Below are 24719 nucleotides of genomic sequence, written 5' to 3'. Positions count from 1 at the left end.
GAGGAGTCTGGGTGATTCAGTAGGAGACAGGTGGAACAGTACTGCCATTTGTGTTACTAATCACTTGAACCTTGGGGAATTTCTTAAATAGCAAAATAAAAAAAGTACAACAATAGCTCCTATACCATACCACCTAGCTCCAGGGGAATCAAATCACTTTACCTAGTACTTAGGTAAAAAAACAAAACAAAAAACTACATTACATAGGGCAGTCTTTATGTCATTCTAGGGGTTTGCTTTTTAAATACAGAAACAAGTTAAAAAGGGAGGCCATTAGGGGGTCCTCCTAAAGGAAGGCTCACTTGCATTCTTGTATCTTAACCATTGGCTGGCCTTTAGAAAGGAAGGCAGGCAAGAGAACCCCTGCATACACCAACACCGGGTTCAAACAGAAGAGCTAGGAGGCCATTAACACTCTTGCTCTCTTTGAGATTCCAGTTTCCACAGGACAGCGGAAACGCCTGGTTGCTCACAGAGGAAGAGAGGGGTTGAAGCCTAAGCCTGAAGTCTGTCCATTCTTCCAGTGCTACCCCGTTCTCACACTGTCATAAGAGGAACTCAACCTCAAGCGAAGCCAAGTGCCACTCAAGCTTGCAAACAACTTTTATTGGAGGAAAGATCTAACTGTTAAACCTGCAGGCAAACTCCTTTCACAATTACAGTTCATAGAAACCCACTAGGCTTCACAGCTCCCCAAGCTCCACACTAGAAAAGATAGCTTTTAGACGGCTTTGAATGTACTGCCACCGATTTCAGCCACTCTCAGAAGCCAGGAGGGACGCAAACATCTATAAACACTACTGCATGGGCATGATTGCTCACTTTTAGAGAATGCAGGACGGTAACAAGTCCTGCTGCAGGCGTGCGGCACAGCACCAGTATCACAGGCAGTCTGGGCGGTTGCTGGCTAATGTATGGCACTCACAGAGAAAGAGTGGTAGCTGAAGTGGGGAGGGAAGGCTGAGGGCGGGGATTCTGCTGCAGTCTCTTTTACCTCAACAAAGCGTGTGGCAGCATCTTTGGGACAACATTTGACACTTCATAAACAAAAGCAAAAACGGATATTATTCCACAGAAGGCTGTCTGAAGCAAGGATTGGTTAGGGCTCCCAGGGTGGACTGCGCCTTCCATCCACTTCTGTTTCCACATGATACAAAACATCAGCCAGCGTGTGTTCCACCACAGCGCCCCAGCCCATGTCGCTCATCTGCAGGAGGAATAGAAAACAAACAAGCAAACAGGAAAGTGAGTGATCACAAAAGCCACAGCAAGAAATCAATCATCGAGGATGCATGCAGACATTCTAATGGTACTCACAGGGTGGTAAGTGAGATCTTTCGGAGGATATTTGAAGGATGGCCCAAAGTTAATGGAAACCTGGGTAAGTTCAATTCATGCAGACACGGGAAAAAATGGAAAAAGAAAAAAAGTTTATTTGGCAGGGGATATTTAAAGGAAAACTACAAGAAGCAGGAACTGTGGTTCATGCCTGTAATCCCAGCACTAGAGGCTGAAACAGGAGGATCCTGGGTTTGAGTCTATGCTGAACTACACAGCAGGCCCTGTTTCAAAGTAAAAACAATGTCACTAAGATTGGAACAAACAAGATATATTTTAACATTGCTAAAAGTGATCAACACCCTTATGGCTATCAAGCACTAGGTAGAAATAGATTTCTCACTATTTCTGTTTGGAGTCCAGAAATTCCCTAATCTTACTTTGTTTATGGGAGGTAGCAACACTAATACATGGAATCTCCATGTACCAATTTTTCCTTTTAAAACAATCAGCAATGATAATCCCTTTCTTCATGCAGGATTTTTTTTGAGACAGGGTCTCATTGCACAGCTCTGGCTGTCCTGGAATTCACTGTGTAGACCAGGTTGGTCTTGAACTCACAGAGAATTCAGCCTGCCTCTACCCCTCAAATGCTGGGATTAAAGGTGTGCACCACCATGCCTGACTATATTTTCTATAGTTATTGATGGCAGTAAACATATTACATAATCAACCACGACGCCAGTGACTCCCGAATGCATGTGCTGTGTATGTTTAGCGTTAAACAATGACGTCTGCCAATACTCGACCCATCCAGAATGTGACATTTCCAGCCTCCAGAGGCTTTAGATTTCCTTCTGTAAGTCACTCTCCTCTCAAATCAACAGTTCTTTCATCACACCCCCCCCACACCAAACACAGGGTACATACCGTGCAGCTCTTGTACAGTGAGATGGCCGGAAAGTAAACTCCCTCAAAAATATCTCTGTAAGCCACACCCTGATTGACACCATTTTTATAAAATATTATCTGAAACAAAGATCAAGGTTTTACTTCAGATTTTTTTTTTAAAAAGAACAAAATATGAAAAAAACCCCTCAATTATGGAACACTGAATACTGTTACCAGATCAAATGACAATAATGTTAGTCCTTTTAAGAATAACATACATTTTATATAGCATCTTAAATTATATGCTAGGCTTTTCAAGTAAAATTAATAATAATGTTTCCACTGACTTTAAGCTTATTTGTTTTTAAATTTCCATGCTACAGATACCGAACAGTTCAACAGTTGAGATCCCATGTACATTATACTTGGAGGAGGGACTGAGACAGTCCCATGTAGTCTAGGCTGGCCTACAGCTCACTCTGCTCCTGAGGGTGCCCTAAACTCTTGCTTTACACCTCATAAGCACCGTGCTTACGGGCATGTGCCAACACACTCGGCTTTCATTGCACCATGTTTCTAACAAGTATCAAAAAGACTTTATTTTCGACTTTTTCTTGCTTATTTCAGCTTTAAACTGATATAATTTCTCCTCCCAAAACATTTACAACTCTCTTACTCCTCTGTTCTTGTTTGGCCCTGGGGATGTGCCTGGGAGGGCAGGCAGGCAGAGTTCTAGAGCACGAGTGAGCTATCAGGCCCTGGCATCTGAGCGACACCAGCCAGTCTCCCTAGTTCTGCTCTCCCTCTGTACTTGGCATCTCCTAGGAGAAGGTCTAGCTCACGGCTTCTTTAATCCCCCTGCATGGCTCCTTATCAGTCCCAGAAAGAACACTGTAATGCAACAGGGGATACAGGGAGCACAAGCGCCAGGTTGAGGAAGTTCTCAGCTGCAGGCAGTCATGTTGACCTCCATCCCCCAGTACCCGAGGGCCTCAGCTGCTTCACTCAAGACAATCCTGGAACCCGCTCTTGTAGACCAGGCTGGCATGCCTCTTCCTCCCAAGTGCTGGGACTGAAGGTGTCCTCAAGGAGTCAGATCTTCAAAGCATCATTATCTGATGTATTTATGACTGTGACTCACCTCGCTATGGGGAGTCTGTTTCAGGCTCTTTTCTGCTTTGTCCACAAAGTCTTTTTCTTCAAAATACAAATAACTCTTGAACTTTATCAAAGCCTTGAAAATCCAGTAAGAAAAAAAGAAAACGTCATATTCAAGAGTCAGCTGCATCATCACAGAGAAAACAAAGGCAGATTCACACAGACAATGCCATGACAGTGTTTTTCACTGAGTTTTGTGAATGTTTCAGTTCCTAAGCACTAAGTTTTGTTAAGACAGGGTCTCACTCTGTAGCCCTGGCTGTGCTGGGATTACATGCGTGCACCATCACTTGGCTCTTAAGTACTTATTTATTTTCTGGTTTTTCGAGACAAGGTTTTTAAAGTACTTTAAAAAAGACTAGTGGGCCATGTGTGTTATGCATTTCCCCAAAAAAAGACCTTAGTAAGTGAATTATACACAAAAAAACCACAAAGTATCTATAAAAGAAAGTGAATTAATTGAAAAATCATGGGGAACCATTTCACAGAGCCGACAACTTCCTATTCTATGACAACATTTTGGGATCACTGGAGTAGTTGTGTGGTTGATTTTTCACTAAACACCAAAGAATTCCAGGGGAGATGCAAGAAGTTAAACAGATCATGTTGGAATATTCTGATATTTCTAAGGAAGAAATACATATTCACCCTCCCCGCTGTACACAAAGATTAATTCAAAGTAAGTCATCAGTGACCTAATGCAAGGTCAAAGGTAAACACGGAAGGATATTCTCATGACTTGTGGGGGTACACCAACATTTAAGTCACAGAAGCAAACACAGAAGAAAAATCCAAAAACAAACAACAAACCAACCAGGCTTCATAAACATTAACACTTTGGTTCATCAGAAGACCCATTAGGGCTGGAGAGATGGCTCTGTGGTCAGGAGCAGACACTACTCTTGCAGAAGACCTGAGTTTGGTTCCCACCTGTGACTCCAACTCTAGCTGAATCAAACGGACACCCCTGACCGTTGTGGGAGGTACACAAAAGATACCATAAAACTGAACAGAGGGCTAGGGCTAGAGAGATGGCTTAGTGGTTAAAAAGCACTGGATGGTTGCTCTTCAGAGCTCCTGAGTTCTATTCCCAGCAACCACATGGGATCTGATGCCCTCGTTTGGTGTGAAGATGTACATGCAGACAAAACACCCATATACATATAAGTCAATCTTTAAATCATAACAATAAAAATAAATCTTAACAAACAAAACCCAATATGGAATAGAGCGCCTAGAGAAACGGCTCAGAAGTTAAGAGCACTGGCTGCTTTTTCAGAGAACCTGGTACCTACACGGTAGCTCATAATAGAGTTCAAGTCCAGCCTAGGGGATCCACTGTCCTATTCTGGACTCTGGGCACCGGGTATCCACATAGTACACATACATACAGGCAGACAACACAGTCACAAGAATCTATAAGAGTGAGTTCCAGGACAGCTAGGACTGTTACACTCTAGAAAACTCCTGTTTTGAAAAATTAAAACCAAACAAACAAAAGCAAAAAACAAAACAAAAAAAGATGTGGCTCAGTGGTAAGGTGCTAGCCAGACATGTTGAAGGCTCTGTGTCAAACTTATTTATTTTTAAAACTTTTAAAAGATTTTGTATGTGTGTGTGTACAATTACACACACACACACACACACACACACACACACACACACACACACACACACTCTGCATGTACACCTTTACACCAGAAGAGGGCATCAGATTCCACTTATAGATGGTTTTGAGCCACCATGTGGTTGCTGGGAACTGAACTCAAGTCCAACAGAAAAGCAGACAGTGCTCTTAACCTCTGAGCCATCTCTCCCATCCCTGGGCTTGACTTTTAAACAATACTTAAAAAAAAATTAAAAATTCTGTACCTGGAAAAAAAAAAGACTTAAAATTTGTATCTCTCCCTCTCCCTCTCTCTGTGTGTGTGTGTGTGTGTGTGTGTGTGTGTCTGTGTGTGTGTGTGTATGTAAATCCAAAGTTGAACAATGACTAATAATATATTTCTCAAAGTACCTACTGGGGGAATTACAATGATGTCCACCAATTTCCCAGTGGTACATAATAGAAAAGAACGAATTGATAACATGTTAATGATAGAATTTAGGTGGACCAATCAGGGACTAAAGCCTTAATTCTTTCAATTTTATTGCTATGTCTGAAAAGATATGGGAAACACACACACCATGGGGTACCATCACAACAGAACCTAAGCAACAGGTACAGGGGTTGACCGCCACAGGTTGTCAAAGCCAGGAAGCAGTTGAAGGGGACAACTCACCTTATCTTTGTAAGTGTCCGGCAGTGACTTAGCTGTCTCTGTGTCTTCGGGAAGATTGATATAAAACCCTAGGACATCTCCCTGTCCATAGCCAGACGAGTAGTGTTTGCCAATAGACTGGTGGAACTTGGTTCCCTTTTTGCTCCTCCAAGAATAGCTGAATTTATCATACCCTAAGGGAGCTTGAAGGTTACCTGTCCCAATGAAAAGACATGTGGAGATCAGAGGGTTGCAGCTAACGCTCATTCTGCTTCCCACCGCACATCTTTTTGGTCAACTCTGTAAAGCGCTCCCAAACTATCTCTACAGAATTATGGGAATACCAAACTGGCTACTCCCTCAGGAATTTAACTTTAAGACCACAATCTGGTAAACAATGAGCCAGATTACCCCTGCTGTAAGGCCCACACAGTGCCCTCTGCTTACCCAATGGCTGGGACCAGCCCAGCCTGGCAGCAGTATCTGGTGGCATCTCATCCACAGTGATTTCAAAATACCAGGCACCTTTTCGTACCCCATGAGAGGCCCGTACCATGGAGTAGCCCTTCTCTCCAACCACAGTCAGCCGATCATCAGAGATCTTTAACTGGGGAGCTACAGTGAAAGAGGCAAAGGCAAGGAGTTATTTGAGGTACTCAGAGACCTGAGCACACCCACCTTTTAAAGATTTACTTATTTATCATGTATACAGTGTTGGTAGCAAATCTCATTATAGATGGCTGTGAGTCATCATGGGGTTGCTGAAAATTGAATTCAGGGCTTTTGGAAGAATAGCCTTTAACCTCTGTGTCATCTCTCCAGACCGCCCCCCACCCCCGCTTTGTTTTTTTTGAGACAGAGTTTGCTGGGATTAAAGACGTGCACCACCACTGCCTGGCTCTAAGGCATTTCTACTACACAAAGATTATAAAAAGGCCTCCCCCGCAAAAAAAAAAAAAAAAAAAAAAGCTGGGTGAGGTGGAGGTCAGCCTGGTCTACAGATTGAGTTCCAGGACAGCCAGGGTGACATAGTGAAACCCTGTGACTGTAAAAAGAAAACAGGCAAGAATCACTAGATCAAGTGTTTACGGTTCAGCATAGTTTAAGAGTCCCTTCTGTCAATCTCTCTAAATGGTATCATCCATAACCACAACACCATCAAAGCTAGAAAACTGCTACTTAGGGAGGCTACAGTGGGACCCCTGTAGTCCAGAAGTTCAAGGCCAGCTTAGGTAGAACAGTTAAACAAAACTAGAAAAAATTACCGTGACATAAGATAGGCAGGCAGGTATGAGCAGCTTGCGGGACACTGGGGAGGCAGCTTTCCCTCCTAACCCGTGGCTTAAAAGACCCCAAGAAACCAAGAACCACACTGCAGCACTGACTACCGCAGAACAGGACCCAAGCCTTATCAGTCTGGGGAAGAGATGTGACATCTGAACTTATCCTGCCTCCAGGAGCCACAGCATCTTCAAACAAGCCACATGTTTCCCCTGGTCCAGACCTAACTCAACACCATATACAGCTGGAGTTAGAAATGTTAGCAGGGTTTACCTGGCGAAGGGAAAAGATAAGTTTTCAGAGGACAAGTGTTATGGGACACTATTCTAACTATGTAAAGATGTGCTACGTTTGTTTGTGCTGTGGACTCTTTTTTTTTCGAGACAGGGTTTCTCTGTGTTAACAACAGTCCTGGAACTAGCTCTTGGCCTCAAATTCACAGATCCGCCTGCTTCTACCTCCCACGTACTGGGATTAAAAGCATGAGCCACCAACAAACACCCAGCTAAGTACAAAGTCTTACCCAATATCATAGTAATTAGGCCAATGGGTAAAGGTACTTGCTGCACAAACCTGCTGAATCGACCTAAATATAGAACTGACTCCAGAGCTTTCCCTGATCTACACATGTAGGCCATGGCACACCCAGCTACACATACACACCCCCATTAGATACAGGAAGACACAAAACGGTAGGCCACACCAGCAAACCAACCTAGCAAACCAACAGTGTCCTGAATAGACACTAAAGTCAAACAGCTGCACTCAATTACTACAATCTAGTGATTCTCACAGTAGCTGAATCCTGCTTTGACAAGTCTCATTCTGTGTGTTGTGTGTGTGGTGGAGGGGAACAAACTCAAAACTTCATGTACATTATGTAAGTGCTACACTACTGAGCTACCCTCACCCTTTTAAAACAAAACGTTTCCCCCCAAGACAAAGTTTCTCTGTAGCTTTGGAGCCTGTCCTGGCACTAGCTCTTGTAGACCAGGCTGGTCTCAAACTTACAGATCCACCTGCCTCTGCCTCCCGAATGCTGGAATAGCATGCACTACTGCCTGACTCAAAATACTTTCTTACATTCTTGCATTACAAGAAGTTCCTGGGCTTTTGCGGACACCGGGACTGCAAGATGGCGTCTCTCGTGCCACTGAAGGAGAAGCTTATGGAGGTTAAACTTGGAGAACTGCCAAGCTGGATATTGATGCGGAATTTCACCCCCAGTGGCATTGTGGGAGCCTTTCAGAGAGGTTATGACCGGTATTACAACAAGTACATCAATGTGCGGAAAGGCAGCATCTCGGGGATTAACATGGTGCTGGCAGCCTATGTGGTTTTCAGCTACTGCATTTCTTACAAGGAACTCAAACATGAGCGGCGACGCAAGTACCACTGAAGAAGGGCCACCATGAGGGGACTGCACACCTCTCCTAAGCCCATCCGTGAAGAACTCAACTTTGGCTGGATCTTCATGTCCCAAGAACTAGTGTCCAATAAAAGGTGACTGACTGGTAAAAAAAAAAAAAAAAAAAAAAAAAAAAAAAAAAAGAAGTTCCTGGCTATTGATACTGTAATTTCTAAAATTATCCTACATGGGTATTATTAGTGGGAAAGTAAATATACTACAGGTAATTATCTAGTCAGTCAAGTTTTTTTGCTTAATTTTTAAGTTTTCCGCTGTTGGAAAAATAAGTTAGAAATAGGTAAAAGGGGAAGGAAGCATCCTATGTTGTTCGGCTGGAATTCCAGCTGTTGATATGAATTCACTGTGGCCACAGGTTTATGTGCAGGTTGGTTTACAAATGTCCACCTCTACCCCATGAGGCACTCCAGAGGCGCTGACATCCACTAACGTGGGCATACATGCTGTGATTGGATTAGTCACGGGGCACCACTCTAAAAGAAGGTTAATGCCGGTCTTGTGGGAGGAGATGAGCTCTTGAGAACAGGTTACTATAAAGGAATTTTGGCTGACCTAGTTAAATTTCTATTGCTGTGATAAATACCAAGGGTTTGGCAGTTGCACTTCTCCGGTTCTGCCACCTGCAGTATGTCCCATGTCCCTTAGGACCAGATGGGCTTTCCTCCACACCTATGCTATCCTTGGCAGTTACCCCATGGTCCTGGCACCTCCAAACCTGGAGCTGTAGCCACCACTACAACTGAGCTGCACCTTAACCAGTAGCCTCTTCTGACCTCTCTGTAGGGACTCCAACCTTACCACACGGCACTTCTAGGACCCCTTCAATCCCATCTCAAGGTTTCCACTGTAACTGAATGGAACCTTCATCAATGGCCTCTCCCGGCCTGTCTCCATGTACTAGGTTAGGCTGCCAGCTTGAGATGAAGTCTTGGCCCACTCTGGACCAAAGCTTTGTGTGCTGACCCTGAGGAAACATTTCCTAGAAGATTTTACCTCAGTGAGGCTGGTGTCTTCTTAGTCACAGTTGATTCTTCGAGCTGACTAGAAAGCACAGATTCTTAATACAAATATCCAGTTTCTGAGGGACTCTCTGAGCTCATGCAACTGCAACTTTCCATGCCAGCCTCTACCGTCTGCACTGCGTTCAGCAGGCTACCTTCCAAGCTTTCACAGAACAGCCCGTTCAGCTTGGCATCTAGCGGCTTTTCCAGTCCACGCTCTGCCCCAGAGCAAACAGTCAGGCGTACCAGAGCAACACCTCACAGCCCTGCACTGGCTTCCATCCTAGTTAGATCTCTATTGCTGGGATAACATCATAACCAAAACAACTTGGGAGAGGGACAGTTTATTCCATCTAACACTACCCTCACTGAGGGAGTCAACGCACAAACGGAACCAGAAACAGAGGAAGTGTTTACTGGCATGCTTCCCATAGCTTGTTCAGGTCGGTTTCTTTCTTTCCTTTTTTTTTTTTCTTTCCTTTTTCCCCCAAGACAGGGTTTTCTCTGTGTAGCCCTGGCTATCCTCAAATTCAGAGATCCACCTGATCTGCCTCCCAAGTGCCGGGAGTAAAGTTGTGCGCCACCACCGCCTGCCAGATTTTCTTTTATGTAGCCAAGAACCTCCTGCCAGGGGTAGCGTCACTACAGTGGGCTGAGCCCTCCCATACCAATTATCAATCAAGAAGGTACCCTACTGATTGCCCACAGGCCAACCTGATGGAGGCATTTTCTCAGTTAGGGGTCCCTCTTCCCAAATAACAAAAAAACTAACCAGCACAATTTCCCATACATACCTCGATCATGTAGTGCTAACAAAACCCGTTCATATAAGCAAGCTCTGTAGAGGTCTCCAGGAATAGGTTTTCCCGCCCAGCAGTCAAGTTCCAGCTTCTCTGGGTCAGGGGCATGAGGATCAGGCTCAGCTAGAATATACCGATAGCCATCTTTGTTAAACGGGTGTTCCAAGGGGTAGCCATGAGGGGGAAGACGCTGAGCAGAAAACAAAGGGTCACTGAAAAAAAGAAAAACTCATTGAAGAAACCAAGCTCTCTCTAGTTCACCTGTGCTCTAGCTTGTAAGAGACCTCTAAACCAGGTGGTGTGGCGTGCGCCTTTAATCACAGCACCGGGGAGGCAGAGGCAGGTCATCTCTAAGTTCAAGGCCAGCCTGGTCTACAGAGCCAGTTCCATGACAGCTGCTGCTGCGGCAAAACAGAAACACTGTCTCAAATGAAAAGACAAAGGTCTCTGATTTGTTGCTTCTAGTGGAATGCATTCAACTTTACAACAAATGCTTTATTTAACTCAATCAAATCACCAAACACCCGGTAAAGATTTCCTTAAATTACTTGTAGTTTGCAGGGGACTGACACCAACTCTACACATGTACTGTTGTTTTACAACCTGCTTTATCCAATTCTGGGGTCAAACCCAGGCCTTTGCATGTGTTAGGAAGAACTCTACCAACTGAGCTATGTGCATCTCCAGCCCCTTGGTATATAAATCAAGAGACAGAAACCTGGAGACACACGATTTGCCAGTCTAAATCAGAAGTGACCTGGATTTCATCGCCTCAGCTTTGGACGGGAAAAGGAAGAGACATGGAAAGGAGAGGAAGGAAGCTGAGGCACTAACAGTGAGTAAGCTTTATTCTCTAACCTATCTAGCCATCCCAGGATCTCTTAAGGGACTTTATTCCCCAGAACAGAAGACACTATTATTGGGCCTTTTGTTGTTTCAATGCTGGGAATTCAACCTGGGGCCTCCCACATGTCAGGCAGGTCCTCTAATACTGACCTGTATTTCCAGTGCAAGCACCTATTTTATAGTAACAGGTCCATAAAAGACAAGACCTTGGGGGCTGGAGAGATGGTCCAGAGATTAAGAGCACTGACTGCTCTTCCAGAGGACCAGGATTCGATTTCCAGCACCAACATGGCAGCTTACAACTGTCTGTGACTCCAGTTCCACAGGATCCAACACCCTCACACAGACATATGATGGCAAAAACACCAATGTGCATAAAATAAAAAAAAAAAGACAGACCTCATTTGAAGTTATTGTCTCACCAGGGGTTCAGAACTCACCACAAACAAACAAACCCCCATATTCTTAGCCTTAAGAACACAGCTCTTTCCCTTTCAGTGGATTTTGCCTACAGCACATAAACAGGGTAAGGGGAAGTGGGGTGGGGGTGATCCCACCTTCGGGCCTTCTTGGTCGTCCCTGTTGTCCCTCCATCTTGCTGTTTACGTTTGGCTCCCCTTCCTTTCCCACTGCTTCCTGCTGCGATTCCCCCTTTGAAGAGAAGACAGATCATTTTCACAGAGCCACACTGGAGGCACAACGACACTCAAAGTCGATGGCGACTGCCATCCCCCAAAGTGCATTTGTGTAACATCACAGAGGGTGTTTTTCCTTGCTGTATACTGGATTTTTAGCCTAGTTTTAAAAGTATCAGCTGTATCTCACAGCCAATGTCCTGGGCCAGTTCTGACAATAAAGGTCACACGAATCTAGAATGCCTAGTATCTGTGTTACATCTTCAACCTTCCTTTCCTCCTAAAAAAAAATTAAATAACCAATCAATTAATTAATGTATGTATGTGGAGGTCAAAGGATAACTTTGTAGAGTTGCATCTGAACTTTACATGGGCTCCAGGGACTGAACTAAAGTCACCAGGCTTATGCAGCAAGTACCTTTATTGACCAAGTCATCTTTCCAGCCCTTTAATGGACTGTAAGCAACAGCACTTCATGGGGTTGTAACACAAATGCATTTGTATTCAGATTCCAAGCACCCACAGCTAAAATAGAATGAAAACAATTGCATGGATTGTGTTCACCACTTAATACAAACATTGATGTAAATGTCCTTATCGTAGGTCAATGTCCACTTGCTTGAACTGCGTAATATATTTCATAAACATATAAAGGCATTATCTACTTAAAGCGCTTGAATATACAAGACAAAAGTACACCAAACAAAAAACAAAAACATAAATACTAAAAAGGTGTTTCTCTCCAGTGTTTGAAAACTCATCATAGTTATATGACTCAAGAATGGAGGCTTTAAATTTAGTAAGCAGTTTTTGGTTCCACATCAATACACTTAAGACTGTGCCAATGAATTCAGTACGTTATATGAACCTGCTTGGAGGGCAAATACAACAATTTATACATTTTATATTAGAACTTACTACATAGTCAGGTCACAAGAAATATTATATTACCTTATGTGTTTTGTTCTAATTTTTGTCCATTCTCAGTTTGTTTTTCTCTTTCCAGAAAATGTCCCTCAACTGCAGGAAAACACCTTTATGTAAACAACTGCATAGAGTACTATATGTAAATTTGGGACAAGCTTGAAAATTATCAGCATTTCTGCTGCAATAAAAAGAATAAAGACATGAAGGGCAGGTCATATTCTGCACACACAGTACCAGATTAATGCAGAATGTCCTTTTATGAACCTGGCTGTTATTCACTCAGCTCATAAAAGGTTTAATGTTAAACAGTTGTGATGACAAAATCAATTAAAAACCTGCCAAATCCTCTACTACCATTTAGGGGCTGCTTCAACAGAATAAGCAACACTGAAGAGGACTGCTGGCTGGCTATGTCAGGCAGAATATGACAACATCAAGCTTTTATTCCCGCCATTAAACTGGAACTATAGCTTCATAGTAAGTGCCATCACACCACTTTCACAATGCTTTAAAATTATTTAGCTTCTACGAAAGCTCAGCAAAAGCACTTCAAACCACAAGATACTTAAGTCTGAGGCTGAAAGAAGACAGAGAGGAATTCACCTCCCACAGTGGCTCCACCTGTAAGAACAGAAGCGGCACTATGTTTTGTCAAGCATCAACAGTTACAACGGGAAAGCACGGTGTAAGATAGTAAATACACTTGTATTTCCAACACACCTTAGAATGCTAACTGGACAAGATTTATGTATTTAAAATGCACCCATTCTAACAGACAAGTTAATGAATGATGCCAAGTGTGGGATGGATAGCCACTAAACTGCCTCCTAGCTCCCCGCCCACCCTGCCTGCCAGTCCTCATTAGATTAACAGCAAAGAGAATTTCCTCTATTAATTAGAGGGATTATGGGGGGATGCCATAGCAGGTAATCCAGACAGAAATTCGTCATATGAATTATGCTAAAATTCACAGAGAAAATTAGATGGAGAAAAGCAGCTCACCAAGTGACAGCTGAGCTATGGAAAAGGGTTGAGAGCAAATGAATTCCCCACAAGTGTTTACTATGATACAGATGTGGAATCTAACATCGCAGAAAGTATAACCTTGGATGGACATCACTAATGCTCGCAGACTTAGAGTCCCAGTACATCCCACTGACGTGTCTAACTGATGAGCTAGCAGCACTGCCAATGACACCAAACTGCTGCCAAGTGACAAGAGCCCTCTCCCACTGTCACCCCAGTGTCTGCTAGCTGCTGGAGCCTCAATGTAAAAGCATCTTAGCGATCACTCAGGGCGGGGTCATCCTACAGAACACCAATTCTAGGCGAGGGTTTCAGAACTCACAAATCTTTGGACAGGATATTTAAGCACATACCATTTAGGTTCCCACTAGCAGACACAGCGCTGCTTTGTTTTTGGTTGTCATAAGCAGGACCAATGTTACTGAGATCCTAGAAGAAGAAACATCCTAGTAAAAAAAAAGGCCACACGAACAAATAAATCTGATAATTGCCCCCAAACAAACAAACAAAAACCAGACAAAAATGGAGCATAGAAAATGAAAGTCATTATCTTAAAAAGCAAACTGGCAAGGTGCCCAGTTGGACACTTCATGAATTCATGAAGGAGCATGAGTGCCGCAGGTCAGGAACTAGGGTCAGGGTGACTCCAGGATGCAATCAACCAAGCAAGCAGGTGGAGGGAGAGCCGCACAGCAGGCCAGCGTGCTCAGGTACCCTCAATCTGCTCTCCAGGAATTCTGGCCCACAAAGCTGTATCTTTCCATTTATGAGACAGAAATCTGAATTTCTAGTGGCCATTCTACAAAAGGGGCCACCGAGATGGCCAGCTCTTCAAATCTTCAGAGGCAGCAATCAGCTTCAGCCTCAGTGGCTGGGAGAAGGAGACTGAGAACAGAATTTTTGAGTCTATGCCACAATGACCGATCTCATCTCAAAAAACGTTAGCAAATCAAGCACTTTAAGGCAAACCTGAAAGTCTTTCTAGTTGCCAACGTGTCCTTTGACATGCAAAAAAAAAAAAAGGAAATTTCTTTTTCCCATAAGGTTCTAACAACACATATTCTTCGAAATTTTCTCCACCACAAAGAATGTTTTTATAGGAGCAAAATTTCAGATAACAGAATACAGGGGGGAGGGCCTTGGTCAGACTTTGTTAACTCCCCACGGAAGTCTTACCCTTTCTGAGGAGTGGACAGCGGGTGGGGTGGAGGGAAAGGTGGAACATGAGGAGGGGAGGGAGTGTGAATGGAGATTAACTATGTAAAATAAGAAAAGATTGTATTAAAAATGTTTAATTGAAGAAAAGAAAAGAAAAGAAAAAGAAAAAACTTACAAAAACTAAGCCCTGCCGGGTGGTGGTGGCACACACCTTTAATCCCAGCACTCGGGAGGCAGAGGCAGGCGGATCTCTGTGAGTTCGAGGCCAGCCTGGTCTACAAGAGCTAGTTCCAGGACAGACTCTAAAAAAGCTGCAGAGAAACCCTGTCTCGAAAAACCAAAAAAAAAAAAAAAAAAAAGAAAAAAAACTAAGCCCTAACACTAAGGAACAACAAGAATCAAAACTGGTTTCTGAGCTAGGCATGGTGGTTCCCACAAGTGGCCCTAGCACATGGGAGGCAGAGGCAGTAACAACTGTCGTGGGTATAAGCTAACCTGGGCTACAGTGAGATCTTGTCACACAGTAGCAGTGTGCCTGACAGATGCAAACAATCCTGCGTGCGTGTGTGTACATGTGTGTTGGGAGCGAGGGACTTGCACACAGCCAAGCATACTTCTGTAGAGACCAGAGGTCAGTAATAGTGTCTTCCTCTATCAGTCGGCCTTTTTGTATGTGGGTGAGAACAAGTGAAGATGTAGAGGTTAAAGGTCAACTCTGCAGGGCCAGGCGGTGGTGGTGCACACATTTAATTCCAGCACACGGGAGGCAGAGGCAGGAGGATTGGTGAATTTGAGGCCAGCCCAGTCTACAGATTGAGTTCTAGAGCAGACAGGGATAACTTCTGTCTTTAAAAACAAAAAAAAAAAAAGAAAGAAAGAAAGAAAGAAAGAAAGAAAGAACGAAAGAAAGAACGAAAGAAAGAGAGAAAGAACGAACGAAAGAAAGAAAAGGACAACTTTGCAAACTGGCTCTCTCCTTCCACCAGGGCCTCAGAGATCAACTCAGGTCATCAGGCTGCATAGCAAGCAATGTTTACTGGCTTAGCCATCTCACTGGCTCTACCCAGTTTTTGAGACTGTCTCTCACTGAACCTGGAGCTTGCCATTTAGGCTGACTGGCCAGGAAGCTCCAAGTCTGCCTGTCCCTGCCCCACAGTGCTGGGCTATGTGGGTGCTAGGGAACTGGGGATATGAGCTCAGGCTCTCAGGCTTGTACAACAAAAACTTATGCATGGAGTCATCTCCCCAGCCTCTCCTCTGATGTAGGAGGTCCTTCTGTTTATGTGTTGCTTTCATTGGTTAATCAATAAAGAAACTGCTTGGCCTGATAGGGCAGAACTTAGGTAGGCGGAGAAGACAGAACTGAATTCTGGGAGGAAGAAAGCGGAGTAAGAGAGAGCCGCAATGGAGCTGCCAGGTCAGACATGCTGAATCTTTCCTGGTAATCCACGACCTCGTGGTGACATACAGATTATTAGAAATGGGTTAAATCAAGATGTGAGAGTTAGCCAACAAGAGGCTAGAGATATGGGCCAGACAGTGATTTAATTAATACAATTTCTGCATGATTATTTCGGCTGTAAGCTAGCCAGGTGGCTGGGACAAACAAAGGACCCGCTCTCCTCATACAACACTCCTCCTCTGTTTTTTTTTTTTTTTTTTTTGGACACAGCCTCAAACTCATGATTCTCTGCTTGTACCTCTTTACTGCACTGTCATGAGCACATCACGACCCCAGGTCATACAGTGCTGCTAGGCAAACACTCTATCAACTCAGCCACATCTCCAGCCCATTATGAACAAAACTGGTTCACTACCCCTACATGGCTTCTGACAGAAAAAGAACACAAGGCTGAAGGGATGGCTTAGTGGTTAAGGGCACTTGCTACTCTCCCAGCGGACCAGGGTCAGTTCTCAATACCCACATGGCAGCTTACAGCTGTCTGTAACTCCAGTTTCAGAGGCGCTGCTCCAACTCCCTCTTCTGGCCTCTGCAGGTACTACACATAGTGCACATACCTCATGTACATAAAGATGAGAGAATGTGTGTGTGTGTGTGTGAGAGAGAGAGAGAGAGAGAGAGAGAGAGAGAGAGAGAATATGAAGGAAGGATGATTAATGTACCTGATCCAAAAGTCCAAATTTGGGATAATCTTCTTCTGGGTCTTTGCTTCCTGGGTCCGGGTGTTCCTTTACCAAGAACACATCTCTCTCCTTACTCTAAAACAACACAGTATCTTAGTAATAATGGAAGTACAGAAGATATTCAGTCATCAACTCCAAATGTCAATTCCTAATTGTGCTCTCCAAAACCCTACGGTTCCTCTTATTATAAAACTGAGCCAGGCAGTGGCAGCTCACACCTCTAATCCCAGCCCTCAGGAGGCAGGGGCAGGAGGATCTCTGTGAATTGAGGCCACCTTGGTCTACAAAGTGAGTTTCAGGACACCCAAGACTACAAAGAGAAACCCTGTTTCAAAAACAAAAAAACAACCAAACCAAAAAAAGAGAAAAAATTACTATATGACCATAAAAACTCAAATGGAAGAGGCACTTTTTTTGTTGTCTGTTTTTTGTTTATTTGTTTTCAAGACAGGTTTCTCTGTGTAACAGCCCTGGCTGTCCTGGAGCCAGCTCTGTAGACCAGGCTGGCCTTGAACTCAGATATCCACCTGCCTGCCTCTGCCTCCCGTGTAAAGGCGCGTGCCACCACCGCCCAGATGAAGAGGTACTTTTCCAGTATTAGGCTGCTGGAAGTAGTAGTTGAGAGTCCTTGCCTAGAATGCACGAAGCCCTGGGAGATCCCTAGCACAAACACGAGGTAAAGTGGCAGAGGTGAGGAGGCAGACAACTGTAACTGGCACTCTGGACGGAGGGGAAGCCAGAAGTTCAGTCACCTTTGTCTACATGCTGAGTTCAAGGCCTGGGCTACAAGAGACAAACAGAAAAACAAGAGCCCTCTGCTATCCTCTCACAGAATTAAGGAGAGCTGGCAGCCTACTGCTGACCTCTCCTCAAGTGCTCTCATTACTTCTATGTTCAGAGCAAGTCTTTTTTATATAATCAAAAATGAAAATTTGAGCCGGGCGGTGGTGGCGCACGCCTTTAATCCCAGTACTCAGGAGGCAGAGGCAGGCGGATCTCTGTGAGTTCGAGACCAGCCTGGTCTACAAGAGCTAGTTCCAGGACAGGCTCTTAAAAAAAAAGCTGCAGAGAAACCCTGTCTCGAAAAAACCAAAAAAAAGAAAAAAAAATGAAAATTTGAAAAAAAAATTGGTCTCCAAGTTTAGTATAAAATCAAATTGCAAAAGTGATGTGGACAGGGGGCTCGGCTCAGCAGTTAAAAGCACTTGCTGCTTTTCCAGAGGACCCAGGTTTACTTTCCACTGTCAGTATTAGGTGGCTCAAAACCACCTGTAACTTTAATTCCAGGGGATCCCAATGGGCACTGGATACACATGGTACACACACACATACATATAAAGTACATATAAAACAACAACAAGCAAGCAAAAAAAAAAAAAAAAAAAAAAAAAAAAAAAAAAAAAAGAAAAGAAAAAAAAACCCAAACCCCAAAACCAGCAACAGCAGCTAAGGGTTTCAGCACATCAAAGCAGTTTTGGGGACTGATATTCACATAAGGCATTATGTTATTAACTGAATTTGTACAAAAAAAAAATCAAAATTTAATGACCTGTATCTCATTCAATGATTAATATCAAATAGTTTGCATTTTTCTCAGCTATCACATTACTTCAAACTAAATAGAATTTAACTGTTAGAAATACTGACTTTTTGAAACTGATCCTCTATGCAGTTTTTAACGTACTTACCATTGTTTTGACAATGTTATTGGGCCAAGTCATTTTCCCAGGCCTCTGTCTAGTTGTCATACACTCCCAGTATTTATCAATAAATGGTATAATATCCTATTTGTAAAAAATAAAATACATTAAGAATTATAATTGTTTTCAAAGTTATACACACAGTCCCTTTTAAAGCCCTCATTACAATCAAAACAAAGATCCACCTGTAGCTTTTAAGTTCATGGCTCAGTCTCAGCACTTGGCTTAGGCAGGAGGTGGCTGTGAATTTCAGGTCAAACAACAAACCACCAACCAAATATATAGATTTGGGGCATTTCAAGTAAGTCTACACAGATTTTAGCTGCTCAGGGCTGACAGTCCACCTAAGGATGTTATACTCCCATCCCTTGGTTGTCAACTGGAAGGTGACTTCTGTCCTGAGGCCCTTTTCTTCCTGACACTGCAAACCGTGTCTTTTTTGTAATTTAGAGTTCTGCACCTTCTTCTCCCCACACCCGGGCCTGGAGCTAGCAGTTAAAAGGCCCGTCTGCGATGGGCAGGTGGTCCCAGTTATGTGGTAGCAACTGCTATGGCGCTGCAGCTTAACCCCCGACGCCATGAGGAGGAGCGCTGGGGGCTCAAAGGCAGCTTGTGAGTTCTGCACCTTCTAAGCTTGTTTTGTAGAGGTCTATTTTTTCTCTTATTTACAATTACTGACCACTCAGAAGCATAAACTATAGATACCCTTAACTCAGCTGTTACTTTGTAACCACAGTCATTACACGAATTTGAAAGTCAGAAACTTCACCTGTCAGACTCCTCTCCACCTACTCTGGTGGTGACCGGCTTGCCTGCTGTTGCTCACAGGACAAAATCGATGTCTGACCTTGATTCTCTGGCACCACGGTTTTAGACCATCTCGCAGAACCCTCTACCACACAGTCAATCCCATGAAAACTAAGTATTCACCAAACAGAAAAGGAAATCGGGGACAGTGTAGGGAAAGCTTAGACTACTCTGTCATTCCGAAAACAAAGAGTTCGGAAACTCATCGGGACATGCCAAAGGTTTTGGCTATCAAGGTGACAAAATTATCCTGGTCAGAAGTGAGACAATCAAATGTCAGAAATCTGGTGGACAATAGTAGTTTGTATTATTGCTTCTAGGGTCAAATGAAAGAAATGTGAGATTAAGTCAAACACGAGAGAATAATAAAGACAAGGTAAGCACAAGCTGTGGGCCACTGTCCTGTAATACAGTGTGTTTTACAGTGCACTTTTCACTCGCGAGACCCACTTGACAACAATGATAAAATCACAGCACAGCAATGTATCTTGGTGGCTCTCATCCTTCCCATCTTTGCCTGCAGTTTTTGGCCTGCTGCCCATAATGGCCTTCACCTAGCCAGTTAGCAATTTTTCCCTGCAGGGACAAGAAAAGAGGTCAGAAACCAGGCAGCCAGTTCTGTGCTCCTGCTAGGGAAAGAAGCAGGGAGGTGGAAGCAGTGAGATTGAGTTTGAAGACGCCGAGTTCCAGGCCAGCCAAGGCTATACAGACTGGTTCACAGCAGACTTGATTATGGGATAGATGATTTGCTTGCTTTCAAAAAGCCAACCAAGTTTACTTAAGAATTTATAATACTAACAGCTAACCCAAATGACACTAACTAGGAAACTGGTAAATTATTATTTCCATATATGGAATAAACAAGGTAGCTACTAAGATGATTTACTCATAAAAACCGAGGAGACTATTATACTTGTTAAAGAAGAAATCTAAAAGTTTCACTTGATTCTGTAGCAATACTGCAATTACATTAATTCTAACTCTACCTTATCTTTGGAGAACATGGTTTTTGGATGTTCATCCTGTGTTCGAGACTGCCATGTTAGGTTCGCCAAAGCACTAAGGCACATTTCTTTTAAATCTATCAAAAAAAAGGGGGGAGGGAGATGTATCTGTAAAACTCAATTTTTATCAATAAGAGCATATTCAACACAGTAGGTGTGATGGTTAGTTTCAACTTGACACAATTTGACTCTTGAGGGATGAGCTACATCAGGCTGCCTGTGGGGTTATCATGACTCTGGAGACTTCAGAAGGCTTGCCCACCATGGGCAGTACTTGGGCAGGGGATCCTGAACTGTATAGTAGAAAACGCAAGCAGAGCTGAAACATGCTGTTCTGTGTTTCTAATTATGAGGTCAATGTGGTCAGCTCCCTCAAATGTCTGCTGCTGTGACTTCAGTCATGATGGATTGTGACCCCCCCAAACCTTTTCCCTTACCAGGTAGAGAAACCAAGATAGTGGTCTACAAAATAATAACAGGAACAGCCAAAAGTAACAATTTGGTTTGAAATGAGCAACTGCAATTATTCAGAGCGAAATTCCAAGCTAATTCCAACCAGTTCTTAAACAAAGGTAATCTAAGTATGCTAACCCAGATCCCTTTTGTTTTCCAAGGGACAATCTTTTAAAAATACTCCAGAGTTATTCTTACTTGCTTGCTTCCGGAGAAAGTAGGTATTCCCACTGTGATGGCACACATTGCAATGGAAACTGTAGTTGGTCATAAAAGGTAGACATGATCTGTGGATAAGCCAAATTACAGAAAATTAGTAAACTACTCAACATATTCCTAAGCATGTTTTCTTCCTTTAAAAAGTTTATTTATTATTATTTTTGTTGTGTGTATACATGATACATGTATGGGCACACTTGTCAAGATACACGTATAGGAGCGGGAGGCCAACCTGTGGCTCAGTTCTCTCCTTCCAACTTCATAAAGGTTGCAGGGATCAAACTCAGGTGCCAGCCTTGCCTGGGAAGTGTCTACCCACTGAGCTATCTCACCAACCCACTCTGGCTTTTTCTGTGGCAGGGTCCTGATTTACAATTAGCTACAGCCTGTACTGACTGAACTTGTGATCCTCCTTTCTTAGCTTCCTAAGTACCTGAATTACAGGTATGCACCATCAGCTCCACTCAATATACATTTTCTTTCCCCTTTCAAGGTCTTGTGGTATTGCCCTGCCTAGCCTGATGTTCAATATCCAGCCAGGCTGGACTCAAAATTTAACCATAAAGACTGATTCAAAGGCAGGATGATTTCTGCAATTTTTTAACGGTTTATTTTATTTTGTATACACTGGTGTTTTGCTGCACGTCTGTGTGATGGTGTGATGGTAACAGGAGTTACAGACAGTTGTGAACTGCCATGTGGGTGCTGGGAATTGAATCCAGGTTTTCTGGAAGAGCAGACAATCCAGCCCCAGATTTCTACAAAGGGTGTTCCAGAGCAGCCAGGGCTACCCAGTTAGAGAGCCATCATAACAGCTACTCACACGGAGTCAAAAATGCTCACCTACTAGCTACTGAGCTATTCCATAGAAGAGGAGACTCAATCTGAGTCATAATGTGATTTTATTTCTCCAGAATAGATGCTTTGACTAAATACGTGTTTAGGCACAAGTTTTTTCTTCCTGACAGAGTATAAGATACTTATATAGGGGTAGATTAGAAGCAATTAGGAAACAAAGTATACTTTAGGCATGAAAAAAACACACAAAGATTAGCTCAGTGTTCTTGAGAAATTAAAAAAAAAAAAAGTCTTTCTGATGATGATGATCTATCCGGGGTTCTGCACACAGTGGCCGAGTACATTACTACTGGACTATATGCTACACCTTCAGATTTTTGTGACAACAGGCTTTACCATTGTAAATATCAAACCCAAAATATAAAATTAAATATAAATTAAAAATTTTTCTCAAATCTAATTATATAATCTCTTCTAGTTATATAGTCTTATTTCCTAATCACTGTAAGTTTAAAAGCAAGGGCATGCCTAACAGGGCTCTGCTCTCAATACTTAAATATACACTAAATGACAATAACTCTTCAGTCAGCATACTGGTCACTGAATAGGGGTTAGGGTGAGCACAATATACTACCCATCGATCTACAAACTATGAAAATATGAAGTTCTTTTCCTTTGGTTTTTTTAAAAATGCCTTTCGATTTTTTGAGATTATAATGATTACATAATTTCCCTTTCTTCCCTCCCTCCAAGTCTCCCATGCCAACCCTTCAAATTATTTTGCCTGATCTACAGAGTGAGTTCCAGGACAGGTTCCAAAGCAACACAGAGAAACCATCTCTTGAAAAACCAAACCAAACAAAACCAAACAAGTCAGGAGAGCGTAGCGGATCCCCCATAGCTGGAGTTCCCTGACCACTGTGAGCTGCCACATGGATGCTGGGAATCAAACCCCATCCTCTGGAAGAGGTCCTGAGTTCAATTCCCAGTAATCATATGGTAGCTCACAATCATCTAAAATGAGATCTGGTGGCCTCTTCTGGTCTGCTGCCATACATGCAGGCAGAACAGTGTATACATAAATAAATCTTAAAAAAACAAACAAACAAACATGAAATGTACTCACGATGTGTCTATTCCGAAGGTGTCAGCGGTAAACCATTTTGTACATATTCCACACTGCAACTCCACCTCTCCCAACTGTCGACCATTCTCTTCATCCACAGAGCCCACCTGGGTATCCATCGCTTCTGAAGTATCGCCAGCACCTTCCTGGAGGCACGGGGCAAGAAGAGAATCAAATGGGTTGGCGGACTACATTTTTTAAAATTAGATTAAAAATCTTAAAACAAAATCTAGTTTGCCTTTCAAAGGCGTAAGATAATACTTACTAGATTATCTTTCCCATTAGAAGATTCTGTCTCCAGACCACTTACATCAACCAAGTTTGCATCCCTATAAAGAAAGTAAGAGATTTCAAGATAAGCAAACTTCGAAATACCTACTCCAAAACCAAACAACAAATAAAAACCGTGGAGGCAAATACGGATGGACTTCGCAGTCTAAGCCTGTCCTGGACTGGATACCCAGGGAAACAATCCGAACATTAGAAGGGATATAGTCAAGACAAACACAGTGAAGCCTAATGGGTCTCGTTACAGACATCTACACGGCTTTTTCCTAAGGGGGAAAGAGTCACAGGGATCTGCGTTTTCTAGGGTTTTCAGAAGGATTGTGACTCCTTCCACAATGGCACCGACGGGAGATGCCCTTCCTGAGCTATTTCAGGAACAAGGATTAGGAGAGGCAGGAGGATTGCAAGGGCGGGAGCAAGGGAAACTTGCTTGGCTCACACGAGCGATGAAGGAAACAAGGTCTGAGGCGCAGTTCAGAGCCAAGCAGCCTGCGGGGTTGCAGAGGGCACGGCGCAGGACGAGCCGTTGGCGGCAGGGCCTGGGTAGGGAGGGCCGCACCGGAGCGGCGCGAGCCCCGGGATTGCATGAGGGGCAGGCCCTCCGTCTCGCGCTCTCGCGGGCTGCAGATGCCTTACCCACTCTCAGCCTCTCCGGAGCTGGGCTCCGCTCCCGGAGCAGCAGGCGGCCCCTCTCCAGCCGCGGCGGCCACCGGCTCCGTCTCTCCCTCCTCAGCCGTGGTGGCGCTTGCAGCCGCTCCAGGACCAGGACCGGAGCCCACTCCAGGGCCAGGACCTGCCCCAGTGGCCGCCATTGCTACCCCTTCGGCGGCTCTCGCGAGAATAGCATCCGTTCAGTGAGTTGCCGCCGGGCCCTGCAGTCTTAAAGTGGTAAAGGCGTTTTGTTGGGCCCACCTCTTGCTTGTGAATCAGGCACTTGGAGCCCGCCCGCTTTAAGGACAGAAAAGCGGAGCGCGATGCCGAGAGCCAGTGTTTGAGGGAAGCCGCGCACTAGGTCTGTTTTCCTCAAAGATTTACGTTATTTCTTAAAAAAAAAAACAACAACAAACAAACAAAAAACCTGCTCATTTTCGTGGCTAAGAGTGGAAACCACCGCGTATATGGGGATTTGAGAGCGTTGCCTTTGAACCGTGGTGTGCAGAGCGAACGTGCATAAGACGTAAGAAACTTCCAGAAAAAAACAGCACCTGGCTAGCTTAGGCCTGCTGTAAGGTGCTGCACTCCTGGTGGCTCGCCACTCCGGGCCCGCTTCCTGGTGGCTTTAGGAGATTCCAGAGCCCGTGCGCGCCAGGAGCTGCGGGGCTTCTTCCAGGAGGAAAATGAAGCCCTGAAGCAGAGTCGGTACCCGAGAACTGAGTTTAGACACTAAAAAGTGGAGAACGAGGGATAGGAGCTGGTAGTTGAAACCCTGGAGTAAGTGGAAGGAAGCATAGGGTCTCCAAACTCTAGGATATAGACTGTAACAGAATCTCC

The 24719-nt window shown here is 43.9% G+C and overlaps 2 protein-coding genes and 1 non-coding gene across 3 annotated transcripts; 1 reads left to right on the top strand and 2 right to left on the bottom strand.

The window, feature by feature from the left end:
• Window positions 1-585: 585 nt before the first annotated feature.
• Window positions 586-24101, bottom strand: Ash2l (ASH2 like, histone lysine methyltransferase complex subunit). The gene is made up of 16 exons (XM_038325720.2): window positions 23865-24101; window positions 23206-23269; window positions 22941-23086; window positions 20996-21084; window positions 20327-20421; window positions 18522-18617; window positions 16813-16908; window positions 13884-13959; window positions 11500-11593; window positions 10091-10308; window positions 6036-6203; window positions 5610-5803; window positions 3311-3403; window positions 2209-2307; window positions 1318-1377; window positions 586-1207 (listed from the first exon to the last, which is right to left on the bottom strand). The coding sequence occupies exons 1-16, from the start codon at window positions 24038-24040 to the stop codon at window positions 1100-1102; spliced, it is 1872 nt and encodes a 623-aa protein (XP_038181648.1). The 5' UTR covers window positions 24041-24101; the 3' UTR covers window positions 586-1099.
• LOC119811739 (ATP synthase subunit f, mitochondrial-like) lies at window positions 7994-8384 on the top strand. Its single transcript, XM_038325721.1, has one exon. It carries the CDS (start codon window positions 8005-8007, stop codon window positions 8266-8268), a length of 264 nt encoding a protein of 87 aa, XP_038181649.1. The 5' UTR covers window positions 7994-8004; the 3' UTR covers window positions 8269-8384.
• LOC119813862 lies at window positions 19014-19145 on the bottom strand. The gene has a single exon (XR_005285305.1). It is a non-coding gene; the product is annotated as a small nucleolar RNA SNORA76 (small nucleolar RNA).
• Window positions 24102-24719: the final 618 nt, after the last annotated feature.

Source organism: Arvicola amphibius, chromosome 4, assembly GCF_903992535.2.
Source record: "Arvicola amphibius chromosome 4, mArvAmp1.2, whole genome shotgun sequence".
In the NCBI taxonomy this organism is placed as follows: Eukaryota; Metazoa; Chordata; class Mammalia; order Rodentia; family Cricetidae; genus Arvicola; species Arvicola amphibius.
This window is presented reverse-complemented; position numbering and strand designations above follow the sequence as displayed.

Coding starts and splice junctions, on each gene's coding strand:
- LOC119811739 (XM_038325721.1), top strand. CDS start 8,005: ATGGCGTCTCTCGTGCCACTGAAGGAGAAGCTTATGGAGGTTAAACTT.
- Ash2l (XM_038325720.2), bottom strand. CDS start 24,040: ATGGCGGCCACTGGGGCAGGTCCTGGCCCTGGAGTGGGCTCCGGTCCT. Junction 3,404..5,609: donor CGGACACTTACAAAGATAAG/GTGAGTTGTCCC, acceptor TGGATTTTCAAG/GCTTTGATAAAGTTCAAGAG. Junction 1,378..2,208: donor CACTGTACAAGAGCTGCACG/GTATGTACCCTG, acceptor GAACTTACCCAG/GTTTCCATTAACTTTGGGCC.